General features: G+C 40.4%; 1 protein-coding gene across 1 annotated transcript; it reads right to left on the reverse strand.

Moving 5' to 3' along the window:
* Positions 1-2,424: 2,424 nt before the first annotated feature.
* Positions 2,425-17,598, reverse strand: LOC139465220 (uncharacterized). The gene is made up of 11 exons (XM_071246896.1): positions 17,470-17,598; positions 14,375-15,206; positions 10,086-10,224; positions 8,849-9,189; positions 8,247-8,370; positions 7,135-7,235; positions 6,480-6,639; positions 5,357-5,565; positions 4,510-4,628; positions 4,032-4,095; positions 2,425-3,019 (listed from the first exon to the last, which is right to left on the reverse strand). The coding sequence occupies exons 2-11, from the start codon at positions 15,134-15,136 to the stop codon at positions 2,924-2,926; spliced, it is 2,115 nt and encodes a 704-aa protein (XP_071102997.1). The 5' UTR covers positions 15,137-15,206; positions 17,470-17,598; the 3' UTR covers positions 2,425-2,923.
* Positions 17,599-25,996: the final 8,398 nt, after the last annotated feature.

Here is a 25,996-nt window from a genome sequence, read left to right on the forward strand (position 1 = left end):
ACGCACGTCGGTTTCACGTAGGTAGTCCGTTGTGTGCAAACTGTTTCCAATCAGTTTATATGGGCCATTGGTAATCGATAAACGAGTAGTCTGGTAATGATCGGATATTGCCGATATGGATGGATGGAGAGATTGATTTAAACCGGTTTTCGTTGTACATGGATCTGACATGTTTTCTTGTCGACTGACAATTACTGCAATTGGATTTTAACGTTAAGCCCACGCGACTATTCCGAACACACGGGTTCATTGCCATTTACCCAGATGCTCAAAGTGATTAACTTTAACTCGGTTTAGGTATGTCTATGGTAAGTGAGTGAGTGAATAGGTATGATTTTACTCCGCTCTTAGCAATATTCCAGCAATATCACGGCGGGTGATGGGTCTCAGAAATGGGAGCCTGTGAAGGTCTGGGGTAGAATAGATCTTCAGCAACCCATCCTTGCCGTAAAAGGCGACTAACGGGATCGGGTGGCCAGGCTCGCTGACTTGGTTGATGCATGTCATCGATCCCAATAACGTGGATCGATGCTCATGATATCAATTACTGGATTGTCTGGTCCAGACTCGATTATTTACAGACCGCCGTCATATAGGTGGAATATTGCTGAGTGCGGCGTTAAACAACAAACAAACAAACAAACAAACACCAGACATGAACTTCAAACATAGTACCCATGTATGTGTATGAGTTTTCAAAATCTGCACTGTCCGCCTGGATGAGAGTGAAGGGCCCAGGACAATCCGGGTTCGATTTCCCACCGATACAGAAAGGTATATTTTGCTTCACTAATAAGTCATTTCATTTACAACGCCGCTACGTCTCTCATATGGACTCCCGGTGTTAGATAACAATGATCAAACAATCAACGGTTTACCGCTATCCTTTGGACACCGCTTTTATAACATTTGTATGTCAGGAAAAGGCACTTCACACCCAGAGAAGGGTTTTCCCGTCTGTTCCAACAATAAATCAATGTATTATTTGTTGTTATTTCGATCAATGTTTTCACAGCATGTGCATGCACTTCACAACACCATCGTGGTGGTGGTGATGGGGGTTGGTGATGGGGAGAGAAGATATTTCTGGTATTGTAATATTTAGGTTTTCTCATTTTAATTTAGATTTAACAGATTTTGACTTAACTCATCTACAACGTGTTCAAGCGTAAACTTCATGATAATCGTTACAAATGGTAACTATATTGTCTTTTAACATACTTTACGTATTTGAATACTTTAAGATAGGTATAGTATTATAATGTATACAGGCAACATAAGTCCTGTTGTAGTTAAGTGTCTAGTCAAGCCTAGTCTGTGTGTTGTGATGTGATGTGCGTGCGCTCTCTCTCTCTCTCTCTCTCTCTCTCTCTCTCTCTCTCTCTCTCTCTCTCTCTCTCTTATATCATTGTGTCTCTTGGTGTCAATATTAAATTCGTCATAATTTTCAAGTGTACATATAATTATATATGCACATGTCTAAAAGTGTTTCGAATTTGGTAAAGTGTTAATTCAGAGTGTGCACACTCTGAGTATAACACACTCAAACCTGTTGCAATTTGAGAAGCAACTATTCTCAGAAGTTGTTATCTGTTGTAATGGATAAAGTAAATTATCAAAATTATTTAATTCCTATCTACATTGATAGGTTTGTACTTTCGTGAAGATCCGGGGTAGAATAGGTTTTCAAGAACCCATGCTTGCCGTAAAAGGCGATTATGCTTGTCGTAAGAGGCGACTAACTGGATCAGGTAGTCAGGCTCGCTGACTTGGTTGATGCATGTCATCGTATCCCAACTGCGTGGATCGATGCTCATGATATCAATCACTGGCTCGTCTGGCCCAGATTAATTACAACCCGTCGTCAAAACAACGGCGTTCAACAACAAACAAACAAACAAATGATACGTTTGTTCATGAAAGAAGTCCATATGACCTAACATATCAGGCAATCTTAACTGTCTTAGAGGGTTTGTAACTCATGGCAACTAGATACGCTTGTTTTTGACAGATGTATGCCCAATACAGGCAAAGTTACATCAGTGTGTCAGAGTGTGTAGGGTTGTATGCCACTTTAAGTTATGCAATTAAGAATTGAACGTCAGTTTGGATGGGTTCATTGAAGTGTGAAAGATTTAAAATCGCTGGTTTAACCGTGTGAACCTCCGAGCTTGCAAGTTACATCAGTGTGTCAGAGTGTGTAGGATTGTATGCCACGTTAAGTTATGCAACAACAATTGATACGCCAAGAATGTGTGTGACACATTTCATCCATGTGATGATTCGAACCCGGGTCATCGGTGTCGTATGTAAACGGTGTGACCACCTGACAAACCCCATCGCCCCGCAGATCGCAAGAAATATGATGCCACTCATCATGTATAATACATTTATGTTTGACATTCTACATGACTTGGTGACGAAGTGGAGACTTCATAAGGCTAAAAATACCCCGTTTTTCGAGGAGATCCACTGTAGTAGGCGTCAACGGCGTCCTGCTGTACTGTTATTTGACATGTCGACATTGCTCAAAGTATGATCGTTCGTCTTGTGATTACATCTCGACACAACGGATGATTAATCGAACGCAGTATGGTAATTTCGACACGTCGAGTTACTCCTGCACCAGTTCTGGTAGTTCGTACTTTGTTCACACCCTAACATGTCGGAACCGAGCGACACGCTATATTGTAATGTCGACATGTCGAGTTCCTCTGCCCGAATGTTGATTCAGTGACCTGATGAATAGTGTGTCCAGTATGCAGTCGTATTGTTATGTCGACGTGTCGAGTTATCGCTGCTCGAGTATATGTTCCTTTGTTTGCACCTGAGCACGAACAAAGATTAGATACAGTCATCTTGCTAGTGTTCCCTGCTCGAGTATTGATTCAGGTAATGCATATTAAGTGTGTTGCAAGGTCTGTTACAAATTCTCCACAGCCTCGCTAAAGGTCATCAAGTCTTCCAAATTTCTCAACTGCAGGTCAGTCTTGATGTAATTGTAGAAGAATTCTGGTGCCTGTAAAAAAAAAGAACGTTATCATTTAGCTATAATCGATCCATGTGAATCTTCTAAATGTCCGTGTGAAGCTGCGGGGTAGAATAGGTCTTCAAGACCCATGCTTGTCGTAAAGGGCGACTATGCTTGTCGTAAGAGGCGACTAACGGTATCAGGTAGTCAGACTCGCTCCGTGTTTTAATAAAGACTCAAAGGCTAACGTTACTGTGATTGTGACATGATTGCTTTTACACAACTTTAATGGATAGAGTGGTCATGTCATGAGTAGGTTGACAGAGTGGCGCTGGAGCCCTGTTCATGATACCGATCTCTGGATTGTCTGGTCCAGACTCGATTGTTTTCAGGCCACCGTCATATGGCATGAATATTGCCGGGTGTGGCGTTGGGCAACAAACACCAACTGTTTTTGTGTGTGTTGGGTGCTGACAGTAGAGAAGGACATTTCGCAACATTACCCTTCATGCGACCACCTGGTTTCATCATGGTCAGTGATCCATTCACATAAGTTTTGTCGCAATTTTGACATTTATGCCCAATTGAATCTGTTTCGGCAGATAAATAAAACTAATCATTCCCTGGCGTCGACGTTTAGAACTCCTGACTCAAATGTGAAGAAATCACGAAGAAAAGACTATACTCAGCTATTTTACACGATCTTGATTTAACAAGTATTGGAACAACTAGGAAGTCACACCTGAAATGCTCTTTCTAAATACGTGATTTAAAATTAATTTGTATTAATAACACAATGACGACAAGGAAGAATTCCAATTTGAACTTTTTAAATAGTAATCATAAAAATAACAACAATGTTGTATGAGAGTATTAGGTCACCCATTTAAAGATCAGTTTACCTCAAATGTTCACAGATCATTTGTCATGAGAAAATGAATATTATATAAGACAAGGATACCACATTTTAGATAATACACGACGTAGGAAGAGCGTCGCATTTTAATATTATGAATTTTGTGTTTTTGTAATAGCCACTTCAATATATTCAGCTGCTTACCTTGTATGAGATCTTACGGAGAAACATCAATTGCTTTCCGGTGAGACTTTTCAACGAGGATTGTCTGAAAAAACAAAGAAATGACCTTTGACCAAGGAAACAAAAACAAAGCAGAAATATTCTGAAACGTAGACACCTATCTAATGCATTCACTTCAATGATCTCGGATCTGGATAGAACCACAACACGTCCAACTTGTTGATCAGGGGTGCGTGAAACATACTGAATGAGTGAGTTTGGTGTTACAGTACTGTTGGGAATATAGTTCCACATGACGTTTACCACTTTGGTGTAACCCACTTTCAGGGGAATCCACAACAGGCTCTGGAACAACTATGGGCCGCAAATCTGCCCCGAATCAAATCGAAATTATAGCCTGTCATATATATCACTTAATATGACGCACCGGGGTTCATCAACGGAGAGGACGACAAAGATTAAATATTATAATTTTGTAAACTTTTTATCAACCACTTACTTGTCCAAGCTCATTTTACAAAGCCAATTGTGAACGTCTTTGTTTGACCAGTTTGCGATACCATCGGCACCCCGTGCAGCATCAGCTGGTTGAGACTTCACAATTGCAGTTGTCTCCCCCTAATAACAAGTTGATGAAATCTGTTGTAATAAGTTATGTAAACAGAAGCTGTGTACAATGAAACCCCGATAATCCGGACGGTGCAGCTCCAGTGAACTTGTCACGATTAACAAATATCTAGATTACCAGAATCATCGTTTCAGAGTAATATTTTGTGTACACGCTCCTGACAGAATCGTCCGGAACACGAGGTTTCCAGAGTTACCAGGTTTCACTGTATCAATGTCATGACAAAGTTTACAGCGCTAATCCTAACCAGCTGCATCCACGTGTCCTTTGTCAGGGAAGGGTACACTGATGCAGTGTTAGTCTAGCTCACAACTACGACTATCACGAAAATTCGAAACTCAAACCACTTTACTGACAACACGCATGAATGTGGTATTTTGTATTATTCGAAAAGATCAAAGATAAAATTTTCAAACTTCTTTCTCCTTTAGGGATCAGTTCAAACGTTCAAAGTGAAGAAATAGTTACTTCCGTGAGTTTTGGGGCATTACCATATATTTTTAATCAGGGCATGCAGCTTTCAAGTACGTCAGGTTGGCTCGAGTTGTCGTTCATTTTTCAGTGTGAAATATGAAACTTAGACCTGCTTTGAACTATTAAACCCCAGAAAGGTTTACTTTGTCAGATGTGAATAAAACCGTTAAGGCAGCTTAAGGAAATATGATTGCAGACTAAATGTCTAATCAGTCAACGCGTCCTCCAATATGCTGTCACTCACGTCAATGCTATCGGTTGATGATCCAGCCTTGCCCCGAACACCCAATTCTTTTATCAACTCCGATGCTTTCTGGTCAAAAGGGTATTTTCCACTGAAGTCGAAGAAGAGTTTTGCCCCTTTAATCAATCCCAGCCAGCCATCGGGCTTGTAGCCTCTCTGGAGAACGAGAGGTATGATGGGTTTCCGGAGGTCAAAGGCATACTCAGCTTCTGTAATGTGAATTCGTTTGTGTCAGATTTAATGTGATACATAGAGGTGTGTGGGGGGATGGTAAATATCCTGTATTAGGAACAAACATTGTATTTAGCGAGTCTTGGAATAGTCCGAAAATAACTGCCCCTCAATGATAAGATCGGTAACTGTCCCTTCAAGGATTAGACCAGAAAGGCTCACTCCATCATCACTTGATTCATAAGGGTGTTAGATCTTACACAGGCATGTCACTACGACTTAGTGAGGAAGTATATCATCTACCTTATTACTCGTTACCAACTGGTATGTATGGACTAAACTCGATTATTTGTAGGTAGTGAATTGGATCTAAAGCTGCTTTGAAGAGTATTTGAGTTTTATCACTCTATGCCAGCTAGGAAAACCTGAGGAGATTCTGATCTTCGATGTTTGCCACTTCACTGAAACTCACCAGATGTGATGCTCACAAATCAACCTTATAAGGTCTAATCTGAGATTCGAACCCACGAGCATGGGTTTCTGAGTGAGTGTGGTTGTACGCCGCTTTAAGCAGCATTCCAGCAATATCACGGCGGGGGACACCAGAAATGGGCTTCACCTTCACCAATTGTACCTATGTCGGGAATCGAACCCGGGTCTTCGGCGTGACGAGAGAACGCTTTAACCACTAGGCTACCCGACCGCCCCTCGTGGGTTTCATAGGAGAAAGAGATGCAGTTCTGTGGTGCATTAGCCAACTTGGCAACCCGTGTCGATACTTGTAAGCATCCTAGGATAATTCAAAAACTGCTGATTTCAGCATAACGTAAACTTCATTTGTTCATATCCCAACCTCTCGCTGTTTAACCATTAATACTGGTCTGAATATTGTGTCGCACAGGCCAATCCCTATCAACTAGAAATAACACTGAAACAAGTGTTGTCGTCCCACCTGATCTGCAGTTCTGGCTCAGCTTGTATCTCTCCGACATACACACCAACACCACAGACGCATTCTGCACGGCCTCCGCCATCGCCTGCAGTGTGGAGCCCTCCATGTTGTCGATGTCCATCCAAACCTTAAAGTTGTGTTTTTTCATAAACTCCTTTACCTTAAACACAGGCATATGATTTAGATAACCTTAGAAATGATCAATCGATGTGTTTACAAGATTCGTAAGCTTCTAATGGCATGAAGAGTTTGATTTAAGCGCGTTCTTTTGTGGGATCAACGTTTTGCACTGTAATTTACCAGAGTATGTGTTCTTTAATATGGAACAACATATGGTGCGACGAAAGTGAGTGAGTTTGGTTTAACGCTGCTTTGAACAGTATTTCACCGTCAGATTGACGTGGAAGGAAAGTGGCACTGGTCTTAGACGTATACCACGCTCTTTTAACCCATCAGTAAGGTAGAAATATGATTAGGGAAAATCGGGATTCGATTAATGTCAATAGGTTTTGGCTTGTCAAAGGGACAGAACTCCACACAGCGAATTACAGTGCCTTAGACGACTGGCTCATCCGAGCCCCCAAAAGACACCATAATCATGTATTTAGTTCAGCGATTACATTTATTTCATGTCGAAGTATAACAAGAAACATACCTTGATAAGCATTTTCTGGTCCGCCCACTGATAACTGATCATAACGTGGCCTGCAACCTGCACAATTTCGCCCTTCTTGATTGCATCTTTCTTCTTAAGTTCTGCTCGAAATGAAAGGGGAATACATTCTTCATAAACATTGACGAACTCTCACGCTTCGTGACTTTAGCCTCACTTTAAACAGATTTCAGTTTCAGGGGTGACAGTTGAATGTTAGAGAAGAGCCCCTGGCATCTTCCAGAGGCAAGGGCGTTAACTGACTGTAAACGTCCAGTTTCCACCTTGCCGATTTAGGCTGGAATTTCTGTGCTCGATCGTTGCTCCACCAGTGGATATTACGAGTTATGTCCCTTCTATATCCTTCTATTGACCAATCAGATTCTACCTCTCATATCACTTATTTTGGCTCGAAACGAAATGGCGGTGCCCAGTTATCTGATCGATAATCAAGATCTATATTTGTAATAATGTGGGTCTTCAAATAACGTGAGGACCTTGATTAAAAACATGAAAAGATTTGTAAAATGTCTGTTGACGCAAAGTTAACGGTACACGTGATTTGCAAATCCTGAAATGGACCGAAATCTGCACCTCAGATTACGAATCGGATGTCGATTTCTTTACGCGAGTTTCATTGGACTATGCATAAACTCGTATGTCCAGTCAAAATATAACTCCATAACTCCAGACAAGTTACACGAAAGCGTGTGGTATCATGTTACGCACCATTTAACAACTTGGGAGAATGAGGGCCAAAGAATATTTTTACGGCCACTGCTACAAAACACGCATGTTTTCTGTGAAAGGGGAAGCGTAACAATTTAATTTTATTTATTTTTTATCTGGACATCCGAAATTTTCAGTAAACAGTTTCTTTTTTTCAGTAACGGACCTGAAGGCAAATTATATTATTTCATTATTTTATATTATGCAAGTTGTTTTTTTATCGGTAGTAAATAATGTGGTGTTTTTTTTAAAGAAACAAACACACACAAGCAAGCACGCACGCACATACAAACCTGAGAAAAAACACTATATTTTCGCAGTATTTTTCGGAACAAAACAGGGTTAAAAAAAATGTCCAAAAAAATATGACATGGTCGTTCCCATACTCTGGTTCTCTTGCTTCTCCTCCTGTGTGATGGCCCACAGAGCGCCCCCGACAACCTTGGACAGTTTCTTATTGTTTTGTGATTCGTTCATTTTCCTCAGTATCGCCATCAGTTCAGCGTTTTCCTTAAAACACAAGCAACAACAGAATAGATACAAACAAAAAACGTTATTGTAGATTGTGCTGGCGAAACAACCGTCACGCCAAATCTCAGGTTCGATTCCCCAGACTGGTAAATATTTGGTGTCAAATCTCGTAATATTTTAGAATATTGCTAAAACAGATTAAAATCCTTATCATATCACTGAAATATCAATTCAAAATAATTATTGGTTGGATAATGGCGTAGTGTTGACGCCCCTGTGAGGCATACAACACCCATTTCACGACCAGAAATTGGCTTCACGATTTCAGGCCATGTGAGGAATCGAACCCGGGTCTTCGACGAGCTAAAAGCTTTAACCACTAGGTTACAATACCACGTGTCATTCTTCTAAGAAAAGGTTAAAGGATACTTTCGTAGTAAAGACTATACTCTGTTGATATGCATAACTGTAGGGAAAGTGACGTTAATCCTTGACAAATTTCACTTTAACGACCTACCACAAATATTCGCTGATTTTCCTTATCGAAAGCAAGCTCCCAAACACACTGAACAGCCTTCTCTCGCTCGTCATCTGATCCTTCCTGCATGACAGTCATCAACACAGGGATCGCTCCCTTCTCTGTGAGGATCTTCTTATTGTCGTCGTTCTTCGCCAGTCCAGTGAGTCCAACAATCAGCTCAGACGCGGAGAAGCCGTTGCAACGATGACGTTTATCTTTCCATGCATACATTATCATGTTTAACATAATGGTAAAGACGGTACTGTCTGCTAGTAGAGCTTTATTGTCATCCTCGTCGATTATGTTCGCCAGCAGCAGGAGAAGCATCATTTTCATCTCTGTTGAAAATTCAATGACAGACAGACAGGATGACAGAAGCAATGTATTACTGATGGCTGGGTCTGGACGTCCCTTTCATATTGAATAACACAACATACTTTGGTTGAAGTCAGATTAAGTAGTTCAATAAAACGCATCTAAGTGCAACATCGTTGATTTATAATAAGGTGTATGTATGTAGCAGTAAATGTACTCTCGTTGGTTTGTGAAGCGGGTACTATGGTACACGATTTAACCTAAAAAAGTAACATCAAATGCCTTTGAGAATACGATCCTATCTGGCAAAGCGGGGAATCTCCATTCTCCCAATCTAGTGCCAATGTGTCCCCCAGTTGATGATATTGATGATTTGTCACTAACGGATTGGGAGAGTTAGTTATTATTTGGTTGACGCAGATCTTTGTTGTTTGAAAGAACTGACTCACATTTGACAGTACAGCACATGATTTATGCCCAGAACCCTGTGGTACCTTATGGGAACATTATGTGCTGCATGTGCAGCAGTCCAGAAAATACACACGCTCAGCATAGTCTTTAGTTTGTTTGTTGTTTAAAACTCACTCAAAATATTCCAGCTATATGACGACGGTCTGTCAATAAATGAGTCTGGGCCAGGCAATCAAGGGATTAACATCAAGGGCATCGATCTGTGCAATTGGGATACGGTCCATGCATCAACCATGTCACAGAGCCTGACCACCCGATACCGTTTGTCGCCTCTGACGACAAGAATAGGTTCTGAAGACCAACTTTAAGGCTGATCTTCACGCCAACAGGAATTAATATTATATATTTGGGAGGTAACATTATCAATTTACCTTTTTGTATAGCTTCAGGAATATACAGAAATATAAGTTATCTATTGCATCATTTCATTCCTGTTTGTCCCACTCACCTGGGGCGTCACCTTTAAGATAGGCCATGGCTACAGACACTGTCCCCAGTTCCCTGATGGGTTGGCGGGTGACGGGGTTGTTGGAGCAGTTGTGGAGGATGCCCCTAGCAGACCGGAACATTGGGTCAGTTGCGGACACCTGCAAAACAAGGATGAACAATAGACTGTCAACACAGATACACAACAGACCGTCAACACAGAGACACAACAGACTGTCAACACAGATACACAACAGACCGTCAACACAGAGACACAACAGACTGTCCTCACAGACAGATACACAACAGACTGTCCAGACTGTACACACAACAGACAGGTACACAACAGACTGTCCACACAGACACACAACAAACCGTCAACATAGATACACAACAGACTGTCAACACATACACCCAACACACTCTCAACACAGACAGATACACAGACACAAAACAGACTGTCAAAACAGAAACAACAGACTGTCAACATGGATACAACAACAGACTGTCAACACAGACACACAACAGACTGTCAACACATACACACAACAGACTGTCAACACATACACACAACAGACTGTCAACACAGACACACAACAGACTATCAACACAGATACACAACAGACTATCAACACAGAGACACAACAGATTGTCAACACAGACACACAACAGACTGTCAACACATACACACAACAGACTGTCAACACATACACACAACAGACTGTCAACATGGATACACAACAGACTGTCAACACATACACACAACAGACTGTCAACACAGACACACAACAGACTGTCAACACAGAGACACAACAGACTGTCAACACAGAGACACAACAGACTGTCAACACATACACACAACAGACTGTCAACACAGACACACAACAGACTGTCAACACAGACACACAACAGACTGTCAATACATACACACAACAGACTGTCAACACAGAGACACAACAGACTGTCAACACAGACACGCAACAGACTGTCAACACATACACACAACAGACTGTCAACACAGACACACAACAGACTCTCAATACATACACACAACAGACTGTCAACACATACACACAACAGACTGTCAACACATACGCACAACAGACTGTCAACACATACACACAACAGACTGTCAACACAGACACACAACAGACTATCAACACAGAGACACAACAGATTGTCAACACAGACACACAACAGACTGTCAACACATACACACAACAGACTGTCAACACATACACACAACAGACTGTCAACATGGATACACAACAGACTGTCAACACATACACACAACAGACTGTCAACACAGACACACAACAGACTGTCAACACAGAGACACAACAGACTGTCAACACAGAGACACAACAGACTGTCAACACATACACACAACAGACTGTCAACACAGACACACAACAGACTGTCAACACAGACACACAACAGACTGTCAATACATACACACAACAGACTGTCAACACAGAGACACAACAGACTGTCAACACAGACACGCAACAGACTGTCAACACATACACACAACAGACTGTCAACACAGACACACAACAGACTCTCAATACATACACACAACAGACTGTCAACACATACACACAACAGACTGTCAACACATACGCACAACAGACTGTCAACACATACACACAACAGACTGTCAACACAGACACACAACAGACTGTCAACACAGGGACACAACAGACTGTCAACACAGAGACACAACAGACTGTCAACACAGACACACAACATACTGTCAACACAGACACACAACAGATTGTCAACACAGAGACACAACAGACTGTCAACACAGAGACACAACAGATTGTCAATACGGATACACAACAGATTGTCAACACATACACACAACAGACTGTCAACACAGAGACACAACAGACAGTCAACACATACACACAACAGACTGTCAACACAGACACACAACAGACTGTCAACACAGACACACAACAGACTGTCAACACAGAGACACAACAGACTGTTAACACATACACACAACAGACTGTCAACACATACACACAACAGACTGTCAACACAGAGACACAACAGATTGTCAACACAGAGACACAACAGACTGTCAACACAAACACACAACAGATTGTCAACACAGAGACACAGCAGACTGTTAACACAGACACACAACAGACTCTCAATACATACACACAACAGACTGTCAACACATACACACAACAGACTGTCAACACATACGCACAACAGACTGTCAACACATACACACAATAGACTGTCAACACAGACACAACAGACTGTCAACACAGAGACACAACAGACTGTCAACACAGAGACACAACAGACTGTCAACACAGACACACAACATACTGTCAACACAGACACACAACAGATTGTCAACACAGAGACACAACAGACTGTCAACACAGAGACACAACAGACTGTCAACACAGAGACACAACAGATTGTCAATACGGATACACAACAGATTGTCAACACATACACACAACAGACTGTCAACACAGAGACACAACAGACAGTCAACACATACACACAACAGACTGTCAACACAGACACACAACAGACTGTCAACACAGACACACAACAGACTGTCAACACAGAGACACAACAGACTGTCAACACATACACACAACAGACTGTCAACACATACACACAACAGACTGTCAACACAGAGACACAACAGATTGTCAAAACAGAGACACAACAGACTGTCAACACAAACACACAACAGATTGTCAACACAGAGACACAGCAGACTGTCAACACATACACACAATAGACTGTCTACACATACACACAACAGACTGTCAACACAGAGACACAACAGACTGTCTACACATACACACAACAGACCGTCAACACAGACACACAATAGACTGTCAACACAGACACACAACAGACTTTCACCACAAACACACAACAGACTGTCAACATGGATACGCAACAGACTGCCAACATGGATACACGACAGATCGTATATACAGAACAAATCGTTAACACTGACACACAATTGTCTGGCAAGTATAGTTTTTTATACTTCGGTGTCAAAGACTGGGTTTTCTGAAGTTGAGAAAAGTGATTTTTCCATTGCAGTGAAAACTAACGTTTGATATTCCACTACTGGGAACAGAGCACGCTGAGGGAAGTATCGTACAAAAGCTACCTCCCCGCAAAGTATCTCCTCTCATCCCTGACACCAACTGTTGACTTCCTTTTAACCTTAGTTCTGCGGGGACAAGGCAATATAATGGCAGATAGTCATTTATGGAGTTAATATCGCTTCTGACCGTTTGTTAGTCTTTTGAAAATAGTTCGGTATAAACTGTAAAGTTATTATTTAACTCATTAATCGAGGCTGTTCGTGTCGCAAAGATAACTTTTTGTTACTTTGACAAGCGTGTATTCTTTTGCTTCAAAAAGCTGTCTCGTAGATTTCAAGAATATTTTTCGTTGAAGATGATTTTGTTTATAATCATATCTAATGTATTGTTCCATTTTATTATCAAGTATATTTTGTTACTTTTTTCATATTTTTTTAAGATTTTGCATCACGAAAACTTCTTTTTAGCAATTAATTACACGGAGTGGTGAAACGTCCCTGTGTCTTCGATAGAGATAATTTACGTTTCTAGTCTTTACATTTTTAATGAAATAATTTAATTTTCCGGTAAAAGTATTTAAAAAATAGGATATCCCATGTGTTGAGTGAAATATTATGTTTGTCTCATCGAATGACGGGGGGAAGAGATATTTTCACCAGTAGCATAGTAGCCACTCTTTTTCCTCTTTTATCTCCTTTTCCTCGCCACTCGATAAGAGAAACATGCTATTTCACTCGGCACATGGAATAACCTCTATATAATTAGTCTTACTACTGTTTTGCCAATATTTCATTGGTTGTATAGGGTCTTACTTCGGATATAATACAGTTGAAGTATCATTTAACACTTGAATTAAAAGAACAGATCAATTTCCTCCTACAAAGATTGCATACTCTAAGTGATAGACACGGACATTAGTCCACTTTGTGAAAATTTAGAGGGACTAGTTGTTTACCCCCCAAATCTAGTATGTTACATTAAGCTACTAGTCTGATATGACCTGCGGACTCGTTAGATATTACCAATGGTGTCTACCTCGGAATCTTGCATCAGGTTGCATTACAATTTGACTCTGTTTTTCGACACCCTTACTACAATTGTGTTCAGCTTGAATACAATTTTTTATTCTGTCAGTTTGGTAGATATTGACAGTGAGATTCTGTGCCAATTTGATATTAGTTTGCAATGTTAAATGCTCTGTACTTACTTTCGCAGGGTCACCTGCTTCCTTCAGAATAGCCTTCAGGTCCCCCACAAAATATCGAAGGAGGCCACTGCCGCACACCCTCTCGCAGAACTGGACACTGGCGTCAGTGTAGTTCCACAACAACCCCCTCATCTCCCGGATAAATTGGTAGCTCCCTTCCTCCGTCAGCTGTGCTCGTGATACTTTCTCCGTCAAGAACTCAAGTTTCCTGGCTTTAAGATACGAACTATACGTCTTGTACATGACATCAGCAGCGCGCGTGTAGGACAGGTACTCTGCAAATACGCGTCTGTGGGATTCATCCTTGTTCACGTATGAAAGTCCAATTGACTTATGTGCGAGCATTCGAATCTGTTCCCCTTTGGTATCCAACATAGGATCTTCTTCAAGGGCGTGTATGAAGGAGTTGATGTCATCGAACCCAGACTTTAACCGAGGGTATTTGGTGACTAACTGCTGAGCCAATTGCAGACAGTCTTCGTTGATGGCAGGTATATCCGAACTCATCGTGGATGATAGGGAAGGGGTCTGATCAGATGGATTGGTAGAGTGAGGGAGACCCGGTGCCTCTGGGGTCTGTATCAGCTGAATGCCAGATGTACCGTTTACCAACTCTGTGGTTTGGCTGGAATGGTCAGCTCTATCAAGGCAGTCCGCATTGAAACTCTCGCTGTCGTTTTGCTCACGAATGTGCGGTTTTTCGACTGTCGGTGCGAAATTGCTGTCTTGGGGAATTAAAGGAAAACTCGTTCCACATCCCATGTAAAAGAGTATGCTTTGTGTTCTTGTAACAAAACACACTAAGACTACTGTCTACTGTCTCTGCTGCTTTCTGAAAAAAAAAGATTTAATTTATATTTGTGTCCAGTTCACAAACGTCAAAATATTAACATCAGCGGATTTTCATTTTCACTTTCGAGATGTCATAACGACCAATACGTGACAACCTTGGTCATTAAATTCAAAAGACTAAATATGATGTTGTAATTACATTATACTATCAATTGTATATATTTAATTATATATAATCACTCAATTGCAATCAGTTGCAACAAGAAGCTAATCCCCAGATTATCGGGCTAATTTCTAATTCTCGTATTTATTGGATTATACATCGTCAAGACTGATACACAATCAAGGATATGTTAATCTATCAGTTTTTGACAAAACGTACAACTTTATGGACAACCACTTCTGTTTTTTGCATATAGTGGCGTTTCGATGTAGATTCTTACACCCTTATCAAGCTTGAGTATGGGTGTCAGAATCTACATCAAAACGTCGCTAAATGGAATAAACAATAGAAATTGTTATCCATAGAATTGTACGTATTGTTATCTACTAACCAACTTCTAGAATGTCATCAAACAGTTATCAGTTTATATATATTTAAAGCAATTTATGCATAGAATGTCGACTAGAGTGAATATAAATCAGGGCGTCTTCAGCACATTTGAACAGAGTTACCTGCCTTTGACCACACTTTGCTTGTCTGGGAACAGCTGGTCATGTGTGGACAGTGATTGAGTTAAGAGTTAAGAGATTGTCGAAGTACTTATATTTTATACATTTATATTATACCATTGATGTCCATAGCCTGTTGTACTGAAATATATCACTTATATTTGTACTGGAGATACAGGTAGGCATCATGCCTGTTTTCATTTGATGAAAAAAAAAAATTGTTTAAACAAGAGCATATACTTAATATATCTAACACAGCAAATAAAGATACATATCTGAGATTTATAAGTGTTAACTTAATCATATGTTTTAAGTACGTTATTAGTTCACTGATTGTATACAATGTATAGGTTAGTTAGATTGTGAACTATGGTAGTTGGTTAAGTGGCGTGACTACCCTCAGCAGGTGTCGTTCAGTGAGGACATCTGTCCCCGTGCAGGTATTCTATCCCTACCTTCCTGAAGAAATTATTCCAAGTGTAGAAATCAGCACTGAAGTTTCAAACCTTTTCATGAAAGAGCTAGCACAGGCAAAACGTACACATCCAGAATTCTCTCATATCAATATTGTTAATACACAGTTAACAGCAATGCAGTTATTGCAACGTGAACGATTAGAACAACATTTTCGGAGTATTTTGTTGTGAGCTTTGTGTAAAACTTTGCAAAACTAATTCAGGTGCAATATTAAGGAAGTATTTGAAAAACAAACTTTGGATAGCAATTTTTATGCACGAGGCTGAGACAAACTGAATTGGCAGATCAACCAGAAAGTTGCAAAATGGAGTTTGTACCGTAAAAATCTCGTTGTTTCAAGATCGTGAAGCCCCCAGTTTGATTGCAGGTGTGACAGTTTAATCTCACGGGGCCTAGGTAGGCAAATCATAATTCGCGTTATTTACATCATTACTTTCAAATGGTTGAGTTGTGTGAAGTTGTTATTTCAAAAGAAATACTTATAGCCCTAAAATCACCCCGTGGGTCTGAGCCACGTACAAGTGCGATCTTGAGACATCGCTGACAAAGCTGGAAATATTCCAGCTATATGACAGCAGTCTGTAAATAATCGAGTCTGGACCAGACAATCCAGTGATTAATATCATGAGCATCGATCCATGCAGTTGGGATACGATGACTTGCATCAACCAAGTCAGCAAGCCTTACCAACCGATCCCGTTAGTCGCCTCTTTCGACAAGCATGGGCTGCTAAAGACCTGTTCTAACCCGGATCTTCACGGGTGTTGTTATAGCAATATCATAACCCATAGCAATATCATGACGCAAAAACTAGGCAGTTTAATTACAGGATGTGGGTTTATTTTGTTTAGCTATGCCATTAGACTCCTATGCAGAAAATGTGCTTACGTGCTAAACGATTCACAAATATTTTGTTGCATGCAACAAATTGTATACAACTTGTACCGTGTGGTTGAGCTTTCATGAGCTATGTGTATCCGGAGCGTTTGGCGCTGTGGGGCCCAGATCACGCTTTCTAATTGTCCGGGGCCCAGGACAAGCATTGTATCTTCCCAGAACGATAATACTTGAAACAATATCCGGCTATGACAGGTGAACAAATAGCATTATAATTTATACTTTGTAAGTCACACATAGAACGAGTTATCACTAACCTCACAGAGCCTCGTGTGTTGACAAAAGCTTTGATCTGTCCATTCACTATCGATCGTCCAGTGTACAGTGAATGTAGTAATGTGATGATTTATCCTGTTGCATCTGTTTCATGTAAACTGTCCCAGTTCAAATGTGCTCACAACGTGTGTTTATACTGTTTTGATTATTTGTCAGCATAAATATGTTTACTTGTAAACACCATGGTGACAAGGGAGATAATCGCTGGATAATCAGTCGTGCAAGGACAAACAGTCATTTTGCCTGCGCTTTGGGGCGGAGCTTTGTGCATGTCGTTCTTGACCGGTTCTTGTTAGTCCAGGACACGCTGAATCTTCCTGGAGGTTACGGAAAGGGGCGAGTGGTGACGAATATTGAAAAGGTTTGCTGTTTGAATGTGAACATGAGAGACAGAGCCCATTCGTCAACTGTCGGTACTTTCCGTAAACTGTTCGGAATGACTCAAGTGGCAGAAGCCGTCAAACCTCTCACACATCACACACGTCACTAGACCAACATAACTCTCTCACACATCACATGTCACATGAACAGTATGACACTCTCACACATCACACTCATCACTAGACCAACATCGCACTCTCACACATCACACAGGTTAGAGATCAGAATGGCATTCTCACACATCACCCAGGTCACAGATCAGAATGGCACTCTCACACAACACACACATCACTAGACAAACATCGCACTCTCACACATCACATGCGTCACTAGACTAACATCGCACTCTCATAAATCACACAGGTCACAGATCAGAATGACACTCTCACACAACACACACATCACTAGACCAACATCGCACTCTCACACATCACATGCGTCACTAGACCAACATCGCACTCTCATAAATCACACAGGTCACAGATCAGAATGGCACTTTCACACATCACACTCATCACTAGACCAACATCGCACTCTCACACATCACACAGGTCACAGATGAGAATGACACTCTCACACAACACACACATCACTAGACCAACATCGCGCTCTCATAAATCACACAGGTCACAGATCAGAATGGCATTCTCACACATCACCCAGGTCACTAGACCAACATCGCACTCTCACACATCACACAGGTTACAGATCAGAATGGCATTCTCACACATCACCCAGGTCACAGATCAGAATGGCACTCTCACACAACACACACATCACTAGACCAACATCGCACTCTCACACAACACACACATCACTAGACTAACATCGCACTCTCACACATCACCCAGGTCACAGATCAGAATGGCACTCTCACACAACACACACATCACTAGACCAACATCGCACTCTCACACATCAAACAGGTGAATGTGAATGTGAACATGAGAGACGGAGCCCATTCGTCAATTGTCAGCACTTTCCGTAAACTGTTCGGAATGACTCAAGTGGCAGAAGCCGTCAAACCTCTCACACATCACACACGTCACTAGACCAACATGACTCTCTCACACATCATATGTCACATGAACAGTATGACACTCTCACACATCACACTCATCACTAGACCAACATCGCACTCTCATAAATCACACAGGTCTCAGATCAGAATGGCATTCTCACACATCACCCAGGTCACAGATCAGAATGACACTCTCACACAACAGACACATCACTAGACCAACACCGCACTTTCACACATCACATGCGTCACTAGACAAGTATGACACTCTCACACATCACTCGACGAATTGCAGCATGGCACTCTCACACATCACACAGGTCGCAGATCAGAATGGCACTCTTACACATCACACACATCACCAGACCAACATGGCGCACTCACACAACACACACATCACTAGACCAGTATGACACTCTCACACATCACTCGACGAATTGCAGCATGGTACTCTCACACATCACACACGTCACCAGACCAACATGGCACTCTCACACATCACACATTGTAACCACCTTGCTTCAATAAAGTCAAACCATACATGCAGGGGTGGTAGATAAAACATTATCCAACAACAATTGATCCATTTTCAGTTCAGTCACTGTCAGTTAATCGGAATTTGTCCATCATTTCCTGAAAATACTATTTAATAACCTTTGGACTAGCGTTTTAGACTATGCCCTGGTAAAAGTCCAGAACAGATAGTCAACCGGAAAGTATGCAATATGAAAACATTATGGCGAAAATGTTGTATAAAAACATTTCTGTGTGTCTGTGTGTCGGGTAGCCTAGTTGTTAAAGCTTTCGCTCGACACGCCGAAGACCCGGGTTCTATTCCCGATTTGGGTACAATGTGTGAGGCCCATTTCTGGTGTCCCCCGCAGTGATGTTGCTGGAATATTGCTAAAAGCGGCGTAAAACCATACTCACGCACTACACACTCTATATATAGTGGCATAGAGAGAGTGGGTGAGCGAGCGAGTGTGGTTTTACACCGCTTTCAGCAATATTCCAGCAATATTACGGCGGGGGACAGCAGAAATGGGCTTCACACATCGTACTGAGTTCAAAAATAACAAGGTCATTTTGAGAATTGTCAATATGTGTTGTCTACTTCTTGCTAATTCTTCCAACGCTGACAATAAGCTATACAGAAAATAGTATATAAATCTTGAACCCTACAAGAATTCAAATATCATAATCCACACCATGGAAGCAGTTTATTCATGATATATAACGTTTTTACAATTAAATGAAGATCATATCTCATCCAGTCAAAATATCCAAACCCAGACCGCTTCCGAGACAGACACACTGGCTTCTGAACCCCATGTCATTCGTGATATTCGTCGTTGACAATCAGCCAATGAGTGGTGGCGTAAGAGCACGTGCAGATATGTGCTGAGGTACGTCTGCGCCTGAAAAAACAGCGACTGGAGAGCGGTGATGATATTCGTGTTGCGGTGAGTCCAAACAAACGTTTTGATGTCGACTATTTGGTGTTCGTTGTTATCAAGACAAGGAATGGTTGAACCATTGCCGACTATGCGGGTACCATTTTCCACGATTTAAACTAACTGACAGAAGCGTCCTTAAAATATACAATACTACCTAGCTGTATTTTTATGGGCAACGTTTCATTTACTGTGTAATTCTGATATAGATTCATTTGTTTAGTTCATTCATGTAAATAGTAAGAAGGAAATAAGTCAAGCTATTGTTTCAAATGAAACTAACTACAAAAAACGAAACAATGGTTGGAATAATTAGTCTACAAAGAACAATGAAGTTCAAGAGACGATCTAGAATTCTGTTTGTCTAGAGGTGGTCTTGAGACACCTCTGTGATGGCATAGGTACCAAGCCAAAGATGATATACATGTAAATGCAAAATCAGAATAAAGTCTTTGTTAGGCATTTAGAAATTGGAAGAACATGCATACATGACACTTTTTATGGATAGCAACTTCTATTTTTCAGAAGACAAAGAATGAAAGAAGTTGCTATCCATAAAAAGTGTCATGTATTCAAAATCAGAATAAATACTAAATACAGCAGTGTCTGTACCACTTTTCCAGTGTTGTCTGTATAAGATGCTAATGCCCATTGTTAATCCTCATCCCCATTGTATTGTACCCTCTGGTGCAGCCTTCTTTCGACTACAGTTCATTTCACCTTCAGTCAGTCGACAACAGTAATTGTGGTTACGTGGGTGATTCGACTACACTCAGTTAATCCCATCCCTGGCTTGATAATGTACAGGTCCAAGCTCCCTAATACTAGAGAACAATCTTAATACAATTTGAACTTGAATCTTAGTAAGTAAGTAGCTTAGTAGTAAATAAGAGGAAGCACTCTTTGACTAAAGCAACAATTACTTAGAAACTAAGTTGCCCCTTCTCAGAATTCTCTCATATGGCTTTCAGTTAATTTGGTATAAAAACAATATACCACTGATCATGCCAAATATGTGGCTTACTAATAACAAGAGACAAAATGTTTATTTACGCTTATAATAATGATGATGATGATAATAATAATAATAATGTGTGTACTTATATTTCGCTAAACTCCCAACACAAGGTGTATGCTCAAAGCACTAACAGTATTTCCCTGGTCAGTGTGCGCTTGTTTTTTTTTTTGTATTTATTCTCAGGTCCCTGGGGAGTATAAAACTCAAGCTGCCTGTGAGGAGTTCATAGCCAAGAATTAACTGACATCTTTCCTCTGAGTAAAAAACAAAAACACTGGCAAGTCAGTTTATTATTAGGACTTTGTTGTTAGTAACTTTCTATAAGTGAAGGTGTGTAGAGTATGATGTGTCCCAACAAGAAGCAAGGCAGGTCATTCTTAATGGCTTAAGATACAGACTAAATAATACGCAACTGACATGCGTCCACTGGAGATGTTTTGGTAAATGTACAGCAGTTTGTTAGAAACCTGTTTGTCAACAAGACAGCCCTGAGGGCTCATCCTAGTTCTAGGGGGCACGGGTGGCCCAGTCGTCTAAGGTGCCGCAATTCGCTGTGCAGAGTTACGTCCCTTGGGCACGCCAGAAACATATGATTGTGGGTTCGAATCACGGTTCGCCCCGATTTTGTTTCTTGGTTTGTCAGCACCATACCTGTGCTCGTGGGTTTCATCGAAGTGGTAAACGTCTAAGACCTCAATCAATTGGGGCTTTCCTCCCACATTAAGCTGACACGCCGTGATATGACTGGAATACTGTTAAAAGTGGTGTTAAACCCAACTCACTCACTCACTCACTCACTCATCCTAGTCCTGCACCATGACTGTGGAAAATATTTATTTTATTTAAAAAAAACATAATATGTATACAAAAGCAAGTCTAGCCAGCTCTAGCTAGCTCTATTCCACATATGAAATCAGCATCAGGAAAATTATTTGTTTAATTTTGGAGTCGAGAAGGGCATTGTGATATAAGATTTCATAGACTATATGTTAGTCTACCTCACCCCAATTACTTAGCCCTTATCCAAGTGGTACAGAACTTGGAAAAAGCTGTGAGGAACAGTTCTTATAAGTGTTGAAGAGTATTGCTGTACTATGAGTTGACTATACTATGAAATGTTATATTTGGTCATTGTATGTAATGAATACATTCAACTCCCTCTTATTCTTCTTCATCTTATTTTACATGGGCCCATCTCTTTTGCTTCTGAAGGGGTTTCGATAACTACCCTCTCAGCCTCCCTGAAGGAGCTGTGCCATAACATCACTCCTCATTAATTATTGTTGTTTATATATATGACTTAATCTTTGTCAGGTGACCGTGGCTATATAAACCTTGGTCCTGAGAGGAAAGGAACAGAGCCTCAAAAGATACCCTAATATCATTATACAAGTCAATAATTAGACCCAAAATAGACTATGGATGTCAAATTCTCAACACTCTTAACTCAAAATTAAACTAAACTCCCTCCAATACCAAGCACTCAGGTAATCACACGCACACAACAGGACACACCGCGTACAACACTGCAGGCTTTAAAGGGGCACTGATCTAACGCAATTCCCCGGACTGGTTGTTGCCTTTGTTATTGTTTTTTTCCCCGTGAGTACCCGGATGATACGCAACGCAACTGAGCGTGACCAGAGACTGGGCTACCATCTGCAAGGACAGCTAAATAAACTAAGAGGCTGGAGGCAATATTTGTTTTACGCATTTTTGTATAAACACTGATTGGTTAACTGTGATCTATAAAGATTTCGACAAAGGGCACATGTTAATTAATTTCTTAAGCCTAAACAAACAGACAGAAAGAACGGCAGAGCTCATCGGAAGCGTCATTTGGAAATACCCCAGATGGTTATAGTTTAATACTAAAAAAGTATCCATGCAGTGAAAGCATTTTCGGATTTCAGATTGCGTCGATAATACGATTACTACTCCCTTGTTGTCATTCACGTTTTCTCGTATAACCCTACACTTGTGTATTTGTCGCCATTCACTTGATGCTCAGTTAATGAATTTATTACAGGTACAATTAGTGGTAGCACCACTTAGATTACCTGACAAAGGTTCCCATTTGGCATTTATTGTGTCTGGGATAATTATTCAATCTAAATCCAGGTTTGACGTGAGGTGAAATGTGTGTTATGTAAGATGCACGTGGCAGCCCAGCAAGAGATGAATGATCAGTTGATTTACTTTTTTTTTGTTAATCAACGGATCGTTCCTAGTCATCAAAGGATTAACGGAAAATACGTTGATTGATTAATCACTGTTAACTTCCTCAGTGGATATGTCAAAAGTGAGTGTTCACATGTCTAGGTTTACTAAAACAAAGGGAACACACTCATATCATGGCGTGAAGTGCCGATGTAAAAACGACATACTTTGTTCAAAGGGTTAACTGATAATACTTTGATTGGTTGATCGTTGTTATCAATCACTCAATGTTTTTTTTTAGGAACCATGGACGTTATGAAAATAGTTGTCACGTGGGCGGGCTTTCTCAGCCGACCCTTGTGACTTGACACCTATGTGAACACCTAAAACAATCCAAGTGATCAGTTGAGAAACGAACACGGGTTATAATATCCCGAAACGATATATATCTTTTAAAATATTTTATTGTTACAGAGACACGTGACATCGAATGTGTCTTTATACAGCTGCAGACGAGTGGGATATTGTTCCTTTGTGTGGATATTCACGGATACATTCCTCGAACAAGGAAGCTGCCTAAAATTTATACACATAAATTTGGTAGGTTGTGATTATGGTATTTGCATTTTGTTTTCCTTCATTTGAACCGATTCGTTCTTGTTTCTCTACGCCTTGGTTGGGAAATTCTTCAATGCGCGATAGACGTTGTTTTCACAAGTCTTTTCCTTTGTAAGCGTGTATATATCACCGTCAATTTGTAAAATGTGATTCTCTAAGGCAATTTATAAAATGTGTAAATATTTCAGTCATTTTGACTAAATAATCTGTCCAGATTGATTAAGACGATCAAAAGGGCCTAAAACATCACAAAAGATTATTATGTAGGATTAGAAGCCAAACAACATAGAAATGTACTTTTCAACGTAACATTTTCAGTCTCTTGGTGATGACATTAAACATCAAAATGTTTGGAATTCGTTATCATAATAATACAGATGGAAATGTTTTTCAGTCACTTTGTAAAATAACTGAATATTTAGACGTTTAATGAATTTGTTACACATTTAGACAGTAAAAAAATATACACACTATATAAAAAGCAATGCTCAGGTGAAATATTTACTTTGTGTTGCAAGTCGAAATAGTGTAAATGAATATCGCAAAATTACCAAGCAAGTGACTTATCAAAACTTCTTCACCATTACCGATGCTACCCACAAATATACGTACATTTCCTTATTATCTCGAAAATTGTATTTCATTTTGTTGATCAATGTCACCATACGCCCTTATTACTACCCATAAAAGTGACTAATGCGCTTACGAATGGCGCAGCAGAGGTCGCGAACTAGTCTAGATTTCTGCTATACATCCGGGTACTCACTGGGGAAAAAACAATTACAAAGGGAACAACCAGACCCGGGGATTTGTGTTAGATCAGTGCTCCTTTAACAGGCGAAATCCCTCTGGATCTTCACCAAGAACAACTTACAATGAAATTTTGGGCCTCCAACCGAGATAACCCACAGATCCAAAAAATGCTTAAAAATAAAATACGCCTCCAAGCTCTTGCTTGAAAAAAACCTCTATTGGTACCCAACACATAGTAAACTACTTAAACACACACAATCTAAACAATTTAAAACTAAATAGAGCACCAATAAGCTCTTTTATACCTGAACTCAAAAACCCCAAAATAGACATAACTCTCTCTACCATACTAAATAAACTGACCTAAATACCACCAAATATATGACACTAGCATACATACATGAAATATGGCCAAATTGGTGTCACATATACACAGACGGGTCCTTTGACCCGGACACAAAACGTACAGATTTGAGCACCCACATCGACAAACCTACAACAGAAACCAAATTCTGTAGGCTCCCCAACAATCAATCAATCTTCACAGCAGAATTAATGGGAATAACAACAGCCCAACACAGCATCCAAACTAAACAACACCAAAAAACTTTATCCTACCAGACTCATTGAGTGGACTGCAGGTAATGAAAAATAAAAACATTAAAAAACGTCCAAAACTAATACTTCAGATACTAAGAAGTGCCAACAATTTCATCAAATGAGGCAAAGAGATAGAACTAATATGAATCCCTGCCCACGTAGGTGTGTTTGGCAACAGCCAAATCAGCACTAAAACTAGAAGAAATAAGCATTAACCTACCAATATGTAAAACCCAAATTAAAAATATCACTTAGGGAAAAATCTTCCAAAAGTGGCAAAACAAATATCAGAAATCACACAGCAAATTAAAACACTTTCTACAAAAGCCACTCAAAAGCCACTCAAAAACCAAAAATCTATCACAGAACCAAAAGAATTGATAGGGCAATAACCAAACTTCAAACAGGCCACACTAAATTAAACTCATACCTACACCTTATGCCCACTTTCGACCACCTCATTAAATGGCCTGGTGGGCCCGTGTGCAAAATATGCATAATGT

The sequence above is a fragment of the Haliotis cracherodii genome, unplaced genomic scaffold (genome assembly GCF_022045235.1).
Source record: "Haliotis cracherodii isolate W230 unplaced genomic scaffold, xgHalCrac1.p SCAF_1, whole genome shotgun sequence".
In the NCBI taxonomy this organism is placed as follows: domain Eukaryota; kingdom Metazoa; phylum Mollusca; class Gastropoda; order Lepetellida; family Haliotidae; genus Haliotis; species Haliotis cracherodii.

Coding starts and splice junctions, on each gene's coding strand:
- LOC139465220 (XM_071246896.1), bottom strand. CDS start 15,136: ATGGGATGTGGAACGAGTTTTCCTTTAATTCCCCAAGACAGCAATTTC. Junction 9,190..10,085: donor TCTTAAAGGTGACGCCCCAG/GTGAGTGGGACA, acceptor AATTTTCAACAG/AGATGAAAATGATGCTTCTC. Junction 4,096..4,509: donor TGTAAAATGAGCTTGGACAA/GTAAGTGGTTGA, acceptor TTGTTTTTTCAG/ACAATCCTCGTTGAAAAGTC.